This window comes from Myxocyprinus asiaticus, chromosome 12 (genome assembly GCF_019703515.2).
Source record: "Myxocyprinus asiaticus isolate MX2 ecotype Aquarium Trade chromosome 12, UBuf_Myxa_2, whole genome shotgun sequence".
NCBI lineage: Eukaryota > Metazoa > Chordata > Actinopteri > Cypriniformes > Catostomidae > Myxocyprinus > Myxocyprinus asiaticus.
In genome coordinates, this window is record NC_059355.1 from 48,556,660 (window position 1) to 48,572,160 (window position 15,501).

Here is a 15,501-nt window from a genome sequence, read left to right on the forward strand (position 1 = left end):
TATTGACACATAAACCTGACAAAATAACTGCAACTGTTCCCTTGGCTAACGGCAATACAAAGAAAGTATGTGAATATATAATTAGCCGACTATGCAAGCCCCAATTCACTCACACACACACACACACACACAGACAGGCACACCAGTGAAATCACCGGCACACTTCTGGCCAATTACACGCACACAGCTATCCACCCCCAACACTTTCGGGACAACAAGACAGCATTGTAAACACGTTCAAACACATATTTATCATTTATGGCAAACACACATTGAAAAGAGGGACTGAGCACAGAGAGATAAAACACAACATTATCCTGAGTATAGTCACCATGCCACCGCTGCACTGCAAAACATAATTTTCTAAAACTGTTACCCTACTAAAAATGATTGCAGCTCATGAAGCCTCATGGACAACAGGAATAACTGTGGTCTAGTTTGAGAGAAGACACTTGAGAGTGTGTTGTGCAAAAATAAAAATGAATTAAAATCATAAAGAAAGATAGTGAGAAAACCTTAAAAATATTGTAAAATGCAGCCTAGTCTCAAAGAATGAACGTTACTTACATTTACATTTATTCATTTGGCAGACGCTTTTATCCAAAGCGACTTACAAAAGAGGAAAACATAAGCGAATCATCTTCAGGAGACAGTGGTATGAAAAGTGCCATATTACAAAGTTTCACTAGCATCAGAATAGTATTCAAAACAGAATAAAGTGCAACAGGAATTTTTAGTTTTATTTTTTTTAATGACTGGTTAAGTGCTCATGGAAAAGATGTGTTTTTAGTCGTTTTTTGAAGACAGAGAGTGAGTCAGCTTCACGGATGGAGTTGGGAAGGTCGTTCCACCATCGTGGTATGATGAAGCTGAAAGTCCGGGAAAGTGTTTTGGTGCCTCTTTGTGTTGGTACAACAAGGCGACATTCCTTAGCCGACCGCAGGCTTCTAGTGGGTGCATAGCTCTGCATAAATGATTTTAGGTATGCTGGAGCAGACCCAGTGACTGTTCTGTAAGCCAACATCAGAGCCTTGAATTTGATATGTGCATCAACCGGCAGCCAGTGGAGAGAGACAAGGAGTGGTGTAACATGTGCTCTCTTTGGTTGATTAAAGACCAGACATGCTGCTGCATTCTGGATCATTTGCAGGGGTCTAATTGCACATGCAGGGAGGCCTGCAATGAGAGCGTTACAGTAGTCCAGTCTAGTTATGACAAGTGACTGGACAAGAAGTTGTGTGGCATGTTCAGAGAGGAAGGGTCTTATCTTCCTGATACTGTAGAGTCTAAATCTACATGATCTTGCGGTCTTTGAGATATGGTCTGTGAAATTTAGTCTGTTGTCGATGGTTACCCCTAGATTTCTGACTGATTTGGAAGGCGTTACTGTAGTTGCACCCAGCTGCACGGTGATGTTGTGTTCAACAGCAGGGTTGGCTGGAAAGACAAGGAATTCAGTCTTGGCTGGGTTGAGTTGCAGGTGGTGCTCCTTCATCCAGGCCAAGATATCTGCCAGGCAGGCAGAAATTCAAGCAGTCACTGTGGTGTCGTTGGGCTGGAAAGACAAGTAGAGTTGCGTGTCATCAGCGTAGCAGTGGTAAGAGAAACCATGTGCCTAAATGATGGGTCCCAGTGATGTTGTGTATATAGAGAAGAGAAGTGGCCCAAGCACTGATCCCTGAGGTACCCCAGTAAGTAGCTGATGTGGCTTGGATACCTCACCTCTCCAGGCTACCTTGAAGGACCTACCTGAGAGATAGGAGTTAAACCAGTCAAGCACAGTTCCTGTGATGCCCAGTGAGGAGAGGGCAGAGAGTAAGATCTGATGGTTGACTGTGTCAAAGGCTGCAAAAAGGTCCAGCAGAATCAGGACGGATGATCTGGATTCAGCTTTCGCTGTCCCAGCGACTCAGTGACAGACAGCAGGGCAGTCTCGGTGGAGTGTCCACTTTTGAAGCCTGACTGATTGTCTTAACTACATTTTTGCAAACTGATTTTTATGTGCCACTTTCTACGTTTTTTGCAGTTTCCTGGTGAAATGAACACTAGAGGAGCTACAACAACTGTGTGTTTTATTCACTTTCACACAAATCATAAGTACTACAGCTGATTATGACTTTATAAACACGTAATATGCTCTATTACTCACACACTGCTATGTTATAATATCAAAACCTACATTTTAATGCTTGTATTACAGACCCACCTACATTTACAAACTTATTCCAATGTGATTATCTTGCTCGGTAGTTCATCTGATAGATGCTCGAAAACAAAAGTGAAAGTAGTGACATTAAAGGGATAGTTCACCCAGAAATGAAAATTCTCTCATCATTTACTCACCCTCATGATACCCCAGGTGCGTATGACTGTCTTCACCAAAACACATTTGAAGAAAAATAGAAAAATATCTCAGCTCAGTAGGTCTTCAAAAAGAAAATGGCGATTTCTCTTTTGAAGGTCCAAAAATCACAGTCAGCATAAACGTCATCCATACAACATCAGCTGTTAAATGAATGTCTTCTAAAGTGACAAAATCACTTTTGGTGCATAAATGATGAGAGAATTTTCATTTTTGGGTGAACTATCCCTTTAAAAGCGCCACAAAATGACGTGGTTGTTTCAGAATAAATTTGCTTGTTATGTCGAATCAGATAAGTTTATGTGTTGGTTTAAGGTAAGGATGTCTGTTTTGTTCACCTCTCCTTTAACTTGTAGCACACTATTGGTTAGATTTAGGCTATAGTTTTATGTTAGGGAAGTATGTTTTACTCATTAAAACAATCAAATATTCACCTTGAAAACCTCGTCTGCTTACAACTTTGTTTTTGGTGCCCTCCGTTGGACATTTCGTTGGGAAACTGCAGCCAAACATGTAATAAGGCACTTCATTTTGTTTTGCAAAAATGTTGCCATGTTCACGTAAATTTCATTAGATCAGGCTGTAAAAATGACCAGCAATTAATTTGCAATAAATATTTTTATGACAAAATGTGGCCTTATTGAAGCCTTGTCAGTATTTTAGTCTGGTTTTGGTTTTAAAATATTAAAACACCCTTAAAACAAGATACATTTACTTGAAAAGCCAAATTACATATAATACATGACTTGTTTTCAGGTTACATATCTTGAATTAAGTTTATTTGACCACAGTGGACAAATTCTTTTCTTGTTTTTTTTTTTTCATTTTTTTTTCATTCCTTTTTCTCCCAATTTGGAATGCCCAATTCCCACTACTTAGTAGGTCCTCGTGGTGGTGCGGTTACTCACCTCAATCCGGGTGGTGGAGGACAAGTCTCAGTTGCCTCCGCTTCTGAGACTGTCAATCCACGCATCTTATCACGTGGCTCGTTGTGCGTGACACCGCGGAGACTCACAGCATGTGGAGGCTCATGCTACTCTCCGCAATCCACACACAACTTACCACACGACCCATTGAGAGCGAGAACCACTAATCACGTCCATGAGGAGGTTACCCCATGTGACTCTACCCTCCCTAGCAACCGGGCCAATTTGGTTGCTTAGGAGACCTGGCTGGCGTCACTCAGCACACTCTGGATTTGAACTCACGACTCCAGGAGTGGTAGTCAGCGTCAATACTCACTGAGCTACCCAGGCCCCAGTTTATTTCATGTTTTAATCATAAATCACCATAAGGTTTGTTAACAATAGTATTCATTAACATTAGTTAACAACATTAGTAAACATGTATTAACAATAAACAATATTTCTACAACATTAATCTTCAATAATATAAATGTTGCATTGTTAGTTAATAATACCTAATGAATTTACTATTGTTAACAGAGAACCTTGTTGTGAAGTGTTACCAAATAAACTTTTTACTGGAAAACAAGACAAAAAAAAAAAAAAAAGTGTGCAACTGATTTTTGCAGAGTGGGGAAACACCTTGTATATTCTTACTCAAAACCATCTGCTAAACTGCTTTCTTCTTAATCAACTGGGATGGGGTGACAGGAGGTGCTGGGAAGACAATGTTTTCTACTGCAACAGTGAGTAGGGTTAGACTCCAGATACACAGGTGCTCCTCCATCCATAGGTAACCATGGAAATGAGTATTAGCTCGTTCTGCATTTCACCATCAAAGGAAAAACAGTTCTTGGAAGTATGCGTTCATGTGCATCCAGAGAGATGGAGGTGGGTTATTTTAGTGATATTTTGGTGTTTGCTAAGGCAAGTATCACTATTACTATTGCTAATAATTTGGGTTAGGCATTTGAACACACCCCATGACCCCAAGCCCTAAGTGTTAAGTTTGGCGCATAATTCAACTTGACATTCTACAGACGAAAGAAAATCACACAGGTTTGTTATAACATGAGGGTGAGAAAATGATGACAGAATTTTCCTTTTTTGGGTGACCTGTCTCTTTAAGTAAACAAACTGTTGTCAGGATTCACCCTCAAGACAAGCTATGAATCAATTCTATCCTAAATTCCAATGGCCGGCATCCTTTATATCTTCCAAAAGCAATTTCCAAACTAACTTAATACTGTTTGAGAGCAAATTGGAAGCTTATTTTGGATCCAGAAACACAATACGAACAATAACAAAAGTCTAATGTGAATCTTTGATGTTGTACTGGCATTGTTGAACTAATGTGATGGATTTATATCAAAAGCAGAAGCAGGGAGAGAGAAAAAACGTGGGTGTTCACGACCATACAGTATTTATGCCGAAGACCTTAAAGTAAGCTAATAATTAAACCCAGGCTCTGTGACATTCCAAGTTTAAATAACATCTGCGCCTTACACAACTGTAGCGAACACTTTAAATTCTCTTGTTCTAATGATGAGAGTGATTCATATCATAACCTTGAAATGTAAAAGGTTAAAATCATTTGCTCCATTTAAAATAGATTCTCTTCTGGAAGTACACATTTTGACTCCAATGAGAGAGTTCTTTTGAATCCAAAGTGCTACCAGTGTGAATCAACTGTGCTGCCTTTCCGAAGAAATAACTTTTACCAGCCAGTTCTTTTTAGTGAATCAAAAACGTACTGAACCGCAAGTCAGTGATTTCATCATGTCCTACTCGAAATGAACCAATAACTGTTACTTCAGGCTCGTGAGACTTAAATCAGAGTATTCACTGGATGGTTGTTGATATGACAATGTTGGTTGAAGACACACATTTTGAGTTTCGTTGTAATTAGTGGTATTTCATAAAGTTACTAAAATATCTTAATTAAAAGGTCTGTTTAAACAAATCTTTTGCAAGAATCTGTTCTGTTCAAATCTGAAATGATCTCATGCTGAGAGCAGTACATCCAATTAGAACTGCACTCTTGAAACACATGCACATCTTCTTGGCCTTGGTGGTGAGCAATGCAGTAAGCTGCTCTGACTGTGGTAACTATGGCGATAACACTGAGAAGAAGTGCAAACCATCCCCTACATTAAATGCATTTCCTTAAACACGACAAGTTAACAAACAACATCATATTGCCTATTTAACTGCATCTTAACTGAAATATTGCACCCTTTACTCCCTAAAGGAGTTCTAATATACGGCATTTCCTACTAAAGTAAGAAAATGTATTATGTCCATTAAGTTGAATGTCCAACTATGCAGTATTCATGAAACAGTATTCCAACTGTACCCTGATGACCTATTGTGTCCACGTGACTGTGTGCCTTATCTTGCAGAACTTTCGTCAAACCAGCCAATCAGATTAGAGCTTTCAAGATTGAGAAAGTGCTTTACAGTTCTGTGTGTATTACGTGTCAGACGGTCAGTGAACAGACTTCTCTTGCTTTTTTTTTTTTTTCATTTCTCAATCAGTTCCTCATTTCCTCACTGCCATTTTCAACCTCTGCTAAAGGTCTTTAATAATGTTTTAGTTAAGGCTGACTGCAGTATCACAGTAGGAGTCCATGTGAGTATCCCTCCCAGCCATGGATTTCATTTAATTTAATTTTACAGAGTACTATAAGCGGCGGTCAAAGAAATCAATATGCAATGGTACTGTCTGGTGCAAAGTTCATAGTACATATACAATGAAAATAGTGCAAATCATAATTTTCTAATTGAATTTTTTGAAGCACCATTTTCAAGGAATGTGATATATCCAATACAAATCAATCTCAATCAACAGCTTTTGTGGCATAATGTTAACTATCACAAAACATAATTTCAACTCATCCCTTGAACACTAAAAAAGCGATAACAGTGAGGCACTTACAATCTAAGTGAACAAGGCCAGTTAATAAACGCTAAAATACACATTGTTTCAAAAGTATAGCCACAAGATAAACGTTATTCATGTTAACATGATAAAATCACTTTCTAGCATTATCTGTGCCAAATTATATCCAATTATAATATATATATTATAGGGTTTAGTTGTCAAGGCAACGAAGTTGTAATACTGGATATAACATTACAAGCTTATTAAGCAATTTTATCACACTACAATCATGTTAATATTTTACATCTTTTGGGTATACTTTTAAAACAGTGTGTATTTTAATGTTTATAGATTGGCCCCCATTCACTACCATTAGAAAATGCCTCACTGTAACCACGCTGTAACCTGCTTTTATTTTAAATAACCTGTCAAATAATTTTTTGTGGAAATCAACATTGTGCCGCAAATGCTGATAATTGATCTTAACTTGTATTGAACACAGACTACACATTTAAAAATATATTGCTTCCTTCTCTGTCAAGGCTGGGATGAAGTCTTCTACAAATAATTAACGGAGCAACATCTCATGAATATGCCAGAGCGAATGACGCAGGATCCATCAGGAGGACGGATGCCTTTCATCTTAGTGTAGCGGGCCAGTGCGACGCTCAACTAAATCTCCTGATAATCCTCCTCATCTTGTAATGAAAGGGATAAATCAGGACCCTGGACAGTGGCAGACAAGGCTGACTGATAGTACTGCTGTCCGGCTGGTTTCAGCACCATGGACAGCGACACACTGCACTGCTGTGACGGTACAGTATTTACCTGGATCTGATTTTGCTCTTGGTTTCGAGTTTATACAACATTATATATATACTCAAAAGGTACAAATCTGTGGAAGCAAGAGCTTATACTTTAAATGTAGACTAAACTGGTGAATCGTGACCCAAAAATGGGTCGCAGGTCTGTTCTGATAGGCTCGCAGATAGCAGGGAAAAAACAATGATAAATGACAATAATAAAATGCAATTAACCATATAATCATGAATAGTTATATATACTGTACATGTACTAACAAATAACCCAACACTCTAGAGGACAAAAATATAAGGAAAATCATAAAGGAAAGAAACATTTTGAACACACACACACACACACACACACACACACACACACGCAAACTGCAGACCTCTAATCTGATTTGCGCCACACAACTGTGTGTGTGTGTTGATATATGAAGTGTGTGAAAACCGCCTACTGATAAGATCAAAGCCACAGAGTTAAAAACCCACGCTAACAGCTCCTGATCCTGATGTTAGATATGCGTATCAAATAGTCAGGTCCAATAAAATGGCATATAATTCAGTGAAATTTAAATGTGATTAAAATGTTTAAGTTCACAGCTGTAGAATGGGAGAAGCAAACCTTTGAATGACTTCGTTACTGTGACAGCGATGGGATTTATGAGATGCTGACCTGATAGATGATTTTATACGACACTAAAAGTCACAGCATTGAACGCTACCTCATATTGACAGGTCAGAACTCTACTAAAGTCCTTCATGTGACAGAAAATAATATAACATATTATAAGTAATATATAATAAATATTTATTTAAATAATAAATAATAAATGCATATACATTAATAAATGATAATTAAAATTATATTTTATATAAAAATATACAATTAAAAAATTACATAAAATCTTAAATTCAATTATCAAATTTTTGTACTGATTTTATAAATAAATAATAAACAATGTATTTTACAAATAAAATAAAATGTAATAAAATAAGATTAAAAATATTTTTTGTATAGGATTTTTTTTATATAAATAATAATGAGTGTATAGATAAAATAAAATAAAAAATCTGGGAAATTCAGGGATTATACTGAACTAAAAGGACCACCTCATAAAAACTGGTAGGGTTGATCAAATTAAACAACTATCGAAATATATATCAAATATCTTCAAAAGGCTGAAAAATACTGGTATATCATTTTTTTTACCTATATCCCCAGCCCTATGCACAGTTTAAAACTGTCAATTGAAGTCCTTTAAGTGACCAAAAAAAAATAAATAAATAAAAAAAATAATGTAAAATAAATGTATATTAAAAATAATACATTTATACATAATAATACATTTATTTTATACAAAAATATAAAATAATAAAAAAAATTAAAGTATCCAATTTTTTGAATAGGTATTTAAAATAACAACAATAATAATAATAAATGTATTTGAAAAATAAATTTAAATAAAAAAGTTTTCTTTACAGGAATTTTTAATAAATAATACTAAATATATTTTTATAAAATAAAAGAGTAAAACATTTTGTACAGGGATTATACCGAACCAAAAGGCCCACCTTATACAGTTTGGGCTTGGAAATATATTGAATATTCAGGTTCACTATATGTTTGTGATGATTGTGCTCCTGAAAGAAAATGAAGCAACTATCAAAATATACAAATATACATCAAACAACACCAAAAGGCTGAAAAATACTGGGATATAAGTTTTTATCTACATCTAGCTCTAGTGGCAGTTTAAGACTGTCGTTTGGAATCCTTTAAGTGACACAAAGGTAAAAGAAATAGTAAAATAAATTCAATAAAATTATACATTTTCTTTCACTAAAAAGCACTACAAGACCCAAAGCTCTGAACGCTATCTCTTAGAGAAAGGTAAAGATAGTGAGAGATGCCAAGAAAGAGTAAAATGGTGTATAACATCATAGAGTTCATAGACCATGATGCTTGATACGTCGCTGTAAAGAGAGGTTCCCCATCTGCCACAGCTCTTTGCATTAGTGTACCACGCTTGAACACACACAGTGTGGGTTGGTACATGCACACACTCACACAACTAAAATTGCCCATTACTATTCCACTCACAGCAGCCATGCAGTAGGACAGCAACAGCAGAACTCACCGTCCGTACCCTCCCTCCATTCCGAGTGGGTGTGTGTGCACACAAACTGTGTGTATTATTGCAGGTTGCTTGTGTGAGTGATTACAGGATTTGTTACAGCGAGAAATTCCTTTACTCACCCTGGCTGTTCGCAGCCCCTTCTACCTCCTCGCATTCGGTCAGGTTGTTGACCATCCTTGCCTCTCCAAATGCCCCCTCTCTCCCCAAACTCCTCCGTTTGAGGGAGAAAAGCAAAGAACGTCTGAACGAGGAGATTGAAGAGAAAAAGATGGACTGATTCGCCTCCTGCCCACCTGCTTTCTCCTGCCGAGAGGGTATAACAAGAGATGGCGTGTTTTTCTCCTCTTCTTCTCGTGGTCTCCTCTCCTCTCTTGGCTGTAGCGTGACTCCCCCTCTATCTCTCTCTCTCTCTCTTTCTCGTAGGAGGAGGGAACGACAGCTCAGAGCTGCAGGAGTTTAATGGATGATGGAACAGTCTTTCTCTCTTTCTCTCGCTCGATCGTGCACATGGGTCTCGGCGCACACATGCTCTCATGTACGCTGAGTGTAGTGGCTTGGCTGACTGTTCTGTACCAAGAGGGAACTTGGCGACAGTATGGTTTGTGTATTCAGAAGGCAGTACAAGAGGAAGAATGCACTGATATGGGATTTTCAATGGGCGATGATGATATCGATATCTAGAGACCAATAAATGGCCAATTTATGATACAATTTAAAGCAACAATTTTGTGCTGAATGGACAGCAAATTGTGGAATACTGTAATGCTGATTTACACAAACATTAATTTCTACTTATTCCTTTTTCCTACTTGTATCGATTGAGCCTTAAATTTGAACCCGGAATATTCCTTTTATTGCATTTCATGACTACATTGGACATGATGTGTTTTTCATCATCTAAGCATCTGAAACCTTTTGAATTCGACACAGAATCTTTTACTTGAAGGTGCAATGTGAAATCAAACTAAACTTAATTTTATGAACGTGAATATACCACATTACTGTTGGGACTGTGATATTGAAGATTTGTTTCCTACTCCATAACAGATGTTGTTTTCCTTTAATCAGGATCTTAATGATTTAAGTAATCTTAAGGAATCTGAAGGCAAACAAGGCCAGTTTATTTCCTAGTATCAAGCATTATTCAAACAGAACATAAACTACACTGGAAGCTAACTTTGTGCATAAGTACTTTGAAAATGCTTTCCATAATTTGTCCATTAGTCTTGGAGGTTCAGACTTCAAAGCCTGACATTTTGCTTTGGCGGACGCCAAAAACAATTCAATGCAGGAGAGAACCCTGCCAATAAATACAGATATCTTGAGACTGATTATATGGCCGATATTATGCAATGTAATGCAATACATAATAAAGCTAATAAAAGCAACGATTTTGAAACTGACACAAGGGGGAATTTATTTTTGTTAATCAACAAACAGATACTATTATTGACCAATGCCAATCAACACCGATATCTAGAGACTGATATATATTGCTGTTAAAATACCGATTTATGTAATACAATTTAAACCAATTTAAAGCAACTATTTTGGAACTGACACAAAAGGGAACTTTTTTTTAGTTGACCAAGTGGACACAGTTTATTGGTTGATGCCACCAATCACCAAATCACCAAATGACCAAATAAATGTCATATTACTCCGTTTGTAAAAAACAAATATTGACTAGGCTGTTGGCAGATTTTGGAACTGACACAGGAACACTTTTGTCAATCAACCGAGCGACCACTAGGGCTGATGCCAATGCCAATTTAGTCAAATATCGGCCTGTACATATTTAAATTCAGCATATTTATGTATGTCTCATTTGCATTATTCTATTGTATTTTGTGTATATTTGCATATATCAGCCATCTGCTTCAGTCACTAAAACAAACATTTTGGTCATCCACTTTATTTACATTATGTACAGAGATGTGATTTATTTTGAGATTAATAGGCAATATTTGAGATTTACAGCATCTGCCCGGTTGGCCTGTTTTTCGAATTCTAACATTGAAAGAATCACTTGTGTTTTAATTTGTCATTTGGAAGACACTTAGGATAAAAGCGCTTTATAAACACAGGCAAAATGTAAATGTACATTTTTTGAGTGAATTTTGAGTTCATGCACACAAGTGTGCATTTATTTTCAGAAATATTTGTTCTCATTAAATTTAATTATGTATGCAGTATATCTGCATTGTATCATACCAAATAGAAATCTGCATCTGTCATTGAAAATCCCATCAGTCAGCCCCACTACAGAGTTCAGTATTCTGTCATCTGTTGGCTGTCTCCACTTTAGGTTGGTAATAACAGCCCTTCCTTTTCACCAAATAACACAGCATTCTGTGCTGGCAAATGTATTTCGAAAAACACAATCAATGTGATCAGCGTGCACACATCAGTCGAGGCTCAGACTAAACAGAGACGTGCAAATCGAGAAAAGAATGAAAATGGAGTTGGGCAGACAGAAATAGACACATGCACGCTGGAGTCTTTTATCCAAACACTCCGCTTAGATTCTTCTAAACGATGGGTTTAGATCGTCATGCCAGACAACAGATGTTCAGTCGAGAACAGAATTCCAGATAGCCTGGAGTAACACAAACTCTATTAGGTGACAAAATTCCGTGCTGCCATGGCATGAAAGGTTGGGGAGAGCGAGAGGAAAATAAATATGTATTTCGCCACGAGTCACAAAAACAATCCACATGCTTTTGAAAGACATTAGTGCGTCTACATGACGACCGGAGGCTAATGGTATAGACTGAGGGGATTATTTAAAATTACTTCACATACAGGGTGCTCATAAATGATTTTTAATATCTACATGGACATCGCAACAACTGCTGTAATAGCACAACTGCTCGACAGCTCTATGAATTTGACACACGCTTATATACAGTATGTGTATGTCCTGTGCATTTGTGTATGTCAGGTCCCCTTCGCCACCAAAGTGAGAATGAGATTGAAATTGAAGGGATAACAGGATTACCTACCTTGTTACTCTCAGGTGAATATAATAAAATCAACAGTGCAATCAGAATCACTTGTTTTTCAAGGTGAAGGATCTGCATTGATGATGCATAATTATATCAAATGTCAAAACGAGACTCAAATACAATACGGTAATGCAAACTGTATTTGCATAACCAACGGAATAAAAAACTTTCACCATAGCATCTCAAGCGATGATCAAAATCAAAATCATAATTTTACATTTATCAGTAATTCTCTATTTTGAAAAGCGTGTCAGAGAGTGAGAGGGAGAAAAAGGGACCCAAGAGCAGAGGAACATGTCAAAGGAAGACTGTCCTGGCGAAGACTGGAGGTCACGGCACCAGCTGCAGTAGAAGGAAGAAGTCTTGTGAATGAGTGAGCACCGTAATTGCACAGTGGGCAGATCTGTGAAGAGTGTGTTCGTAGACGAGTGTGTGTGTAGTGGAAGTCAGGAGCAGATCCATAGGAATCCTCCGTAGAAGCGTAGTGAGGTGCAGAGAATAACGGCCAGCAGATCTGAAGGTAATCACATTCCCGACATGCGGGCAGAGATGAGGAATCCTCCGTTGAAGATTCGTGAGCACAGAGAACAAGTGTACAGCAAGCTGGAAGGTAACCACACTCCCGACACACGGGCAGAGACGGGCAACCTAACAGATACATGAGACAGGACCAACTGGCAGAGAGAGTGAGGTAAGTTACTTCACATCAAACACACTTCAACACTAAACACATTCAACAATCCAGCAAAGGGCACGACACACGAGGGGATTAAAATAAGCAGGAACAAACAAGGGACAGGTGCCGCTCGCCAGCTGAAAGTTGGCATGATCTGGCACGCTGATTCCGCGTGCCTGTGGCACCTTAAACACATGAGGGAAAACGTCAACATAATTAGACCAAAACAAACAGAACATTGAGCATGTGTCCAGATCCCGACACAGACCGAAACCGAACCAGACAGGAAGTCAGGATCCAGACACCATGGTCCGGACATGAACAAGACCGACTGAAAAGCACATGGCGGTAACTCACAACCGGACCCATGTGCTCACACAAAGAACGTACACGAAACACAAGACAGAACATGGGGCGATGATGTCACGGTCCCGTCAGACAAAAACCTAACCTGACAAAGTGACAGGACCGTGACAAAGCATATGCAAAAATAACAAAAGATCCTTTTGACTCAAGCCACCTCCACACTAATATGTTTTTTTTGTTTTTTTTTAAGCGCATTACCCATACAGAAATCTGGTATATGGCAATATATGTAAAACACATATATGAAAAATATGTTTTTTGCTGATATAAAAAATGACATACTTATACAAATATGAAACATATATTTTAAACTACTTAAAGAAAATCAGTTTCCATATTTGTAACACATTTATTCCCAAATACTAGTAGAATCTGAATATGTATACATTTGCTCAAACATAGGAATCTAGAATTCTGAATGGTATGACACACATTAATATCAGTCAGCACACAAACACACTGTCTAATGGAGGTTTGCGCGAGAACCCTGTCGTGATACTCTCGGTACAATGTGTGCCTCTCCTTCTCAAATCCACACTATCGTACAAGACAAGCCACTCAGTCCGACTCAGCTGGAATGGAGCTATTTTTGGGCGAGGAGCTGTCAGGGAGACTGCCATGGGGAGGGCAGCGCTTGTCTGAAATGGTCTGTGACCTGTAAGCACTCAATTACAAAAGCTGTCAGCACAGCCTCTCCTGAATGCACTTCTACAAGTCAAGCAGTGCAAAAACAAAGAGCATGCCATGACTAGGGACCAAGAAGGAACAAACCTTGCGTAGATCCACCAAGGAACCATATTACATAACATAGAGCATGATTAAACGATTTTTACATTTGCAGAAAATATGCAAAGGTTGCCGCCATGATTCTAGGGTGTTGTATGTGGATGCTAGAGTGTTGCTATGCAGTTGCTAAGGTGTTCTGAGTGGGGTTCAATGCATTGTTAATTGGTTGCTAAGTGTTTCTAGGTGGTTGCTTACTGGCCCAAGTCTAAAATGTAATTAAATGATACTTTGTCTCTGTTCTAGATATGACAGTGTGACGAGGAGGAGGGCGTGGCCAGGCCGTGAGGGTGCATGGCCGGCGCTGAATTATCAGCGGGAGAGCAAGATAAAGGGGGGCCGGTGACGCCGGTTCAGGAGAGAGAGAGAGACACACGCGGCCGCACTGCATGTGTGTCTGTGTCCTTATGTTTTATGTTGTTTTAAGTTCATTTATATAAGTTTATGTTGACTGTTCAGCCAGTTCCCGCCTCCTCCTTGCCCGTCCTTTAACTGGTACAGACAGCCTCAGTCACCATTCACATATATTGTATGGAAAAAATATGCAAAAAAAGTGAATGGTGACAGAGACTTAAGTGAATATTCCGGGTTCATTACAAATTAAGCTCACTCGACAGCATTTGTGACAATGTTGATTACCACAAAAATTTATTTTGACTCATCCCTCATTTTCTTTAAAAGGAGCAAAAATCTGTGTTCTAGTAAGGAACCGAAATGTACTTTAAATTAAATAATTGAATACTTTGAACAAACCCGTAACCCTAAGTATGAGCAACCATAATGTGAAGCTCGCCTTAGTAAACACCATTAATCAAGTATGTAATATCATAATGTACATTGTGTTTTCCAATTCAACTCTGGATACCCAAAAAAAGCTAAACATATGTGCCAATTCAAAGAACTTGGCTTTTATTGGAAACACCACAGCTGCAGTTTCGACTCAACCAATGGGCTGGCAGCTCAGGTCTTTATCTGCAAGGCTGCTTATCGATCAAGACCATTATACTGTGACAAGCCCAAACCTAAATGTGATAAAACAGGCCAGAAAAGCACAGTGTTCCAGGTGAGGATGTTTTCCCCCTGGGACTTAACCAAGTGCTCTGGATTGTGGGTCAACAGTGAGGGTAGTTGTACACAAAGCAGGACAGGATCAGGTGGGTTGGTTAGGGATCTGGAGCACAAATGTGGTAAACACACACGTGTGGTGACAGACCAATGACAGAGGCCTGTTACATGGAGGATGGCAGCATTTTACAAACCTGAGTGCCCTGAGGCATTGAGTCCCAATCTATTGTTGTTGGTTTTGTCATAGAGACTACTTACACAAGGATGCTTCAATAAATAAATAAACCAACAAAATGTGAGTACATCTTTGAAGGTATAGGCATAACCATTTAAAGAAAACAGGTTGGTGATGAATTTCAGCTACTGTTGTCCCATTTAACATGAATAAATCTGATCATACTTTGCACATAAAAAAAAAGAAGGTTGATTTGACTCAAAAATTTCACCTAGCTGTCCGCCTGTGTACCCATCGAGTTTAATCAAATGACAAAGATCCATTTGCTGTGGA

At 38.3% G+C, this 15,501-nt stretch overlaps 1 protein-coding gene across 1 annotated transcript in view; it reads right to left on the reverse strand.

Annotated features, from left to right (window-relative positions):
- LOC127449602 (solute carrier family 12 member 5-like) overlaps window positions 1–9,521 on the reverse strand; it is a 153,584-nt gene extending 144,063 nt beyond the window's left edge. Inside the window, exon 1 of the mRNA XM_051713137.1 lies at window positions 9,215–9,521. Coding sequence (XP_051569097.1) covers window positions 9,215–9,269 — 55 coding nt within the window. The 5' untranslated portion in view covers window positions 9,270–9,521. The remainder of the gene's footprint in view (window positions 1–9,214) is intronic.
- Window positions 9,522–15,501: the final 5,980 nt, after the last annotated feature.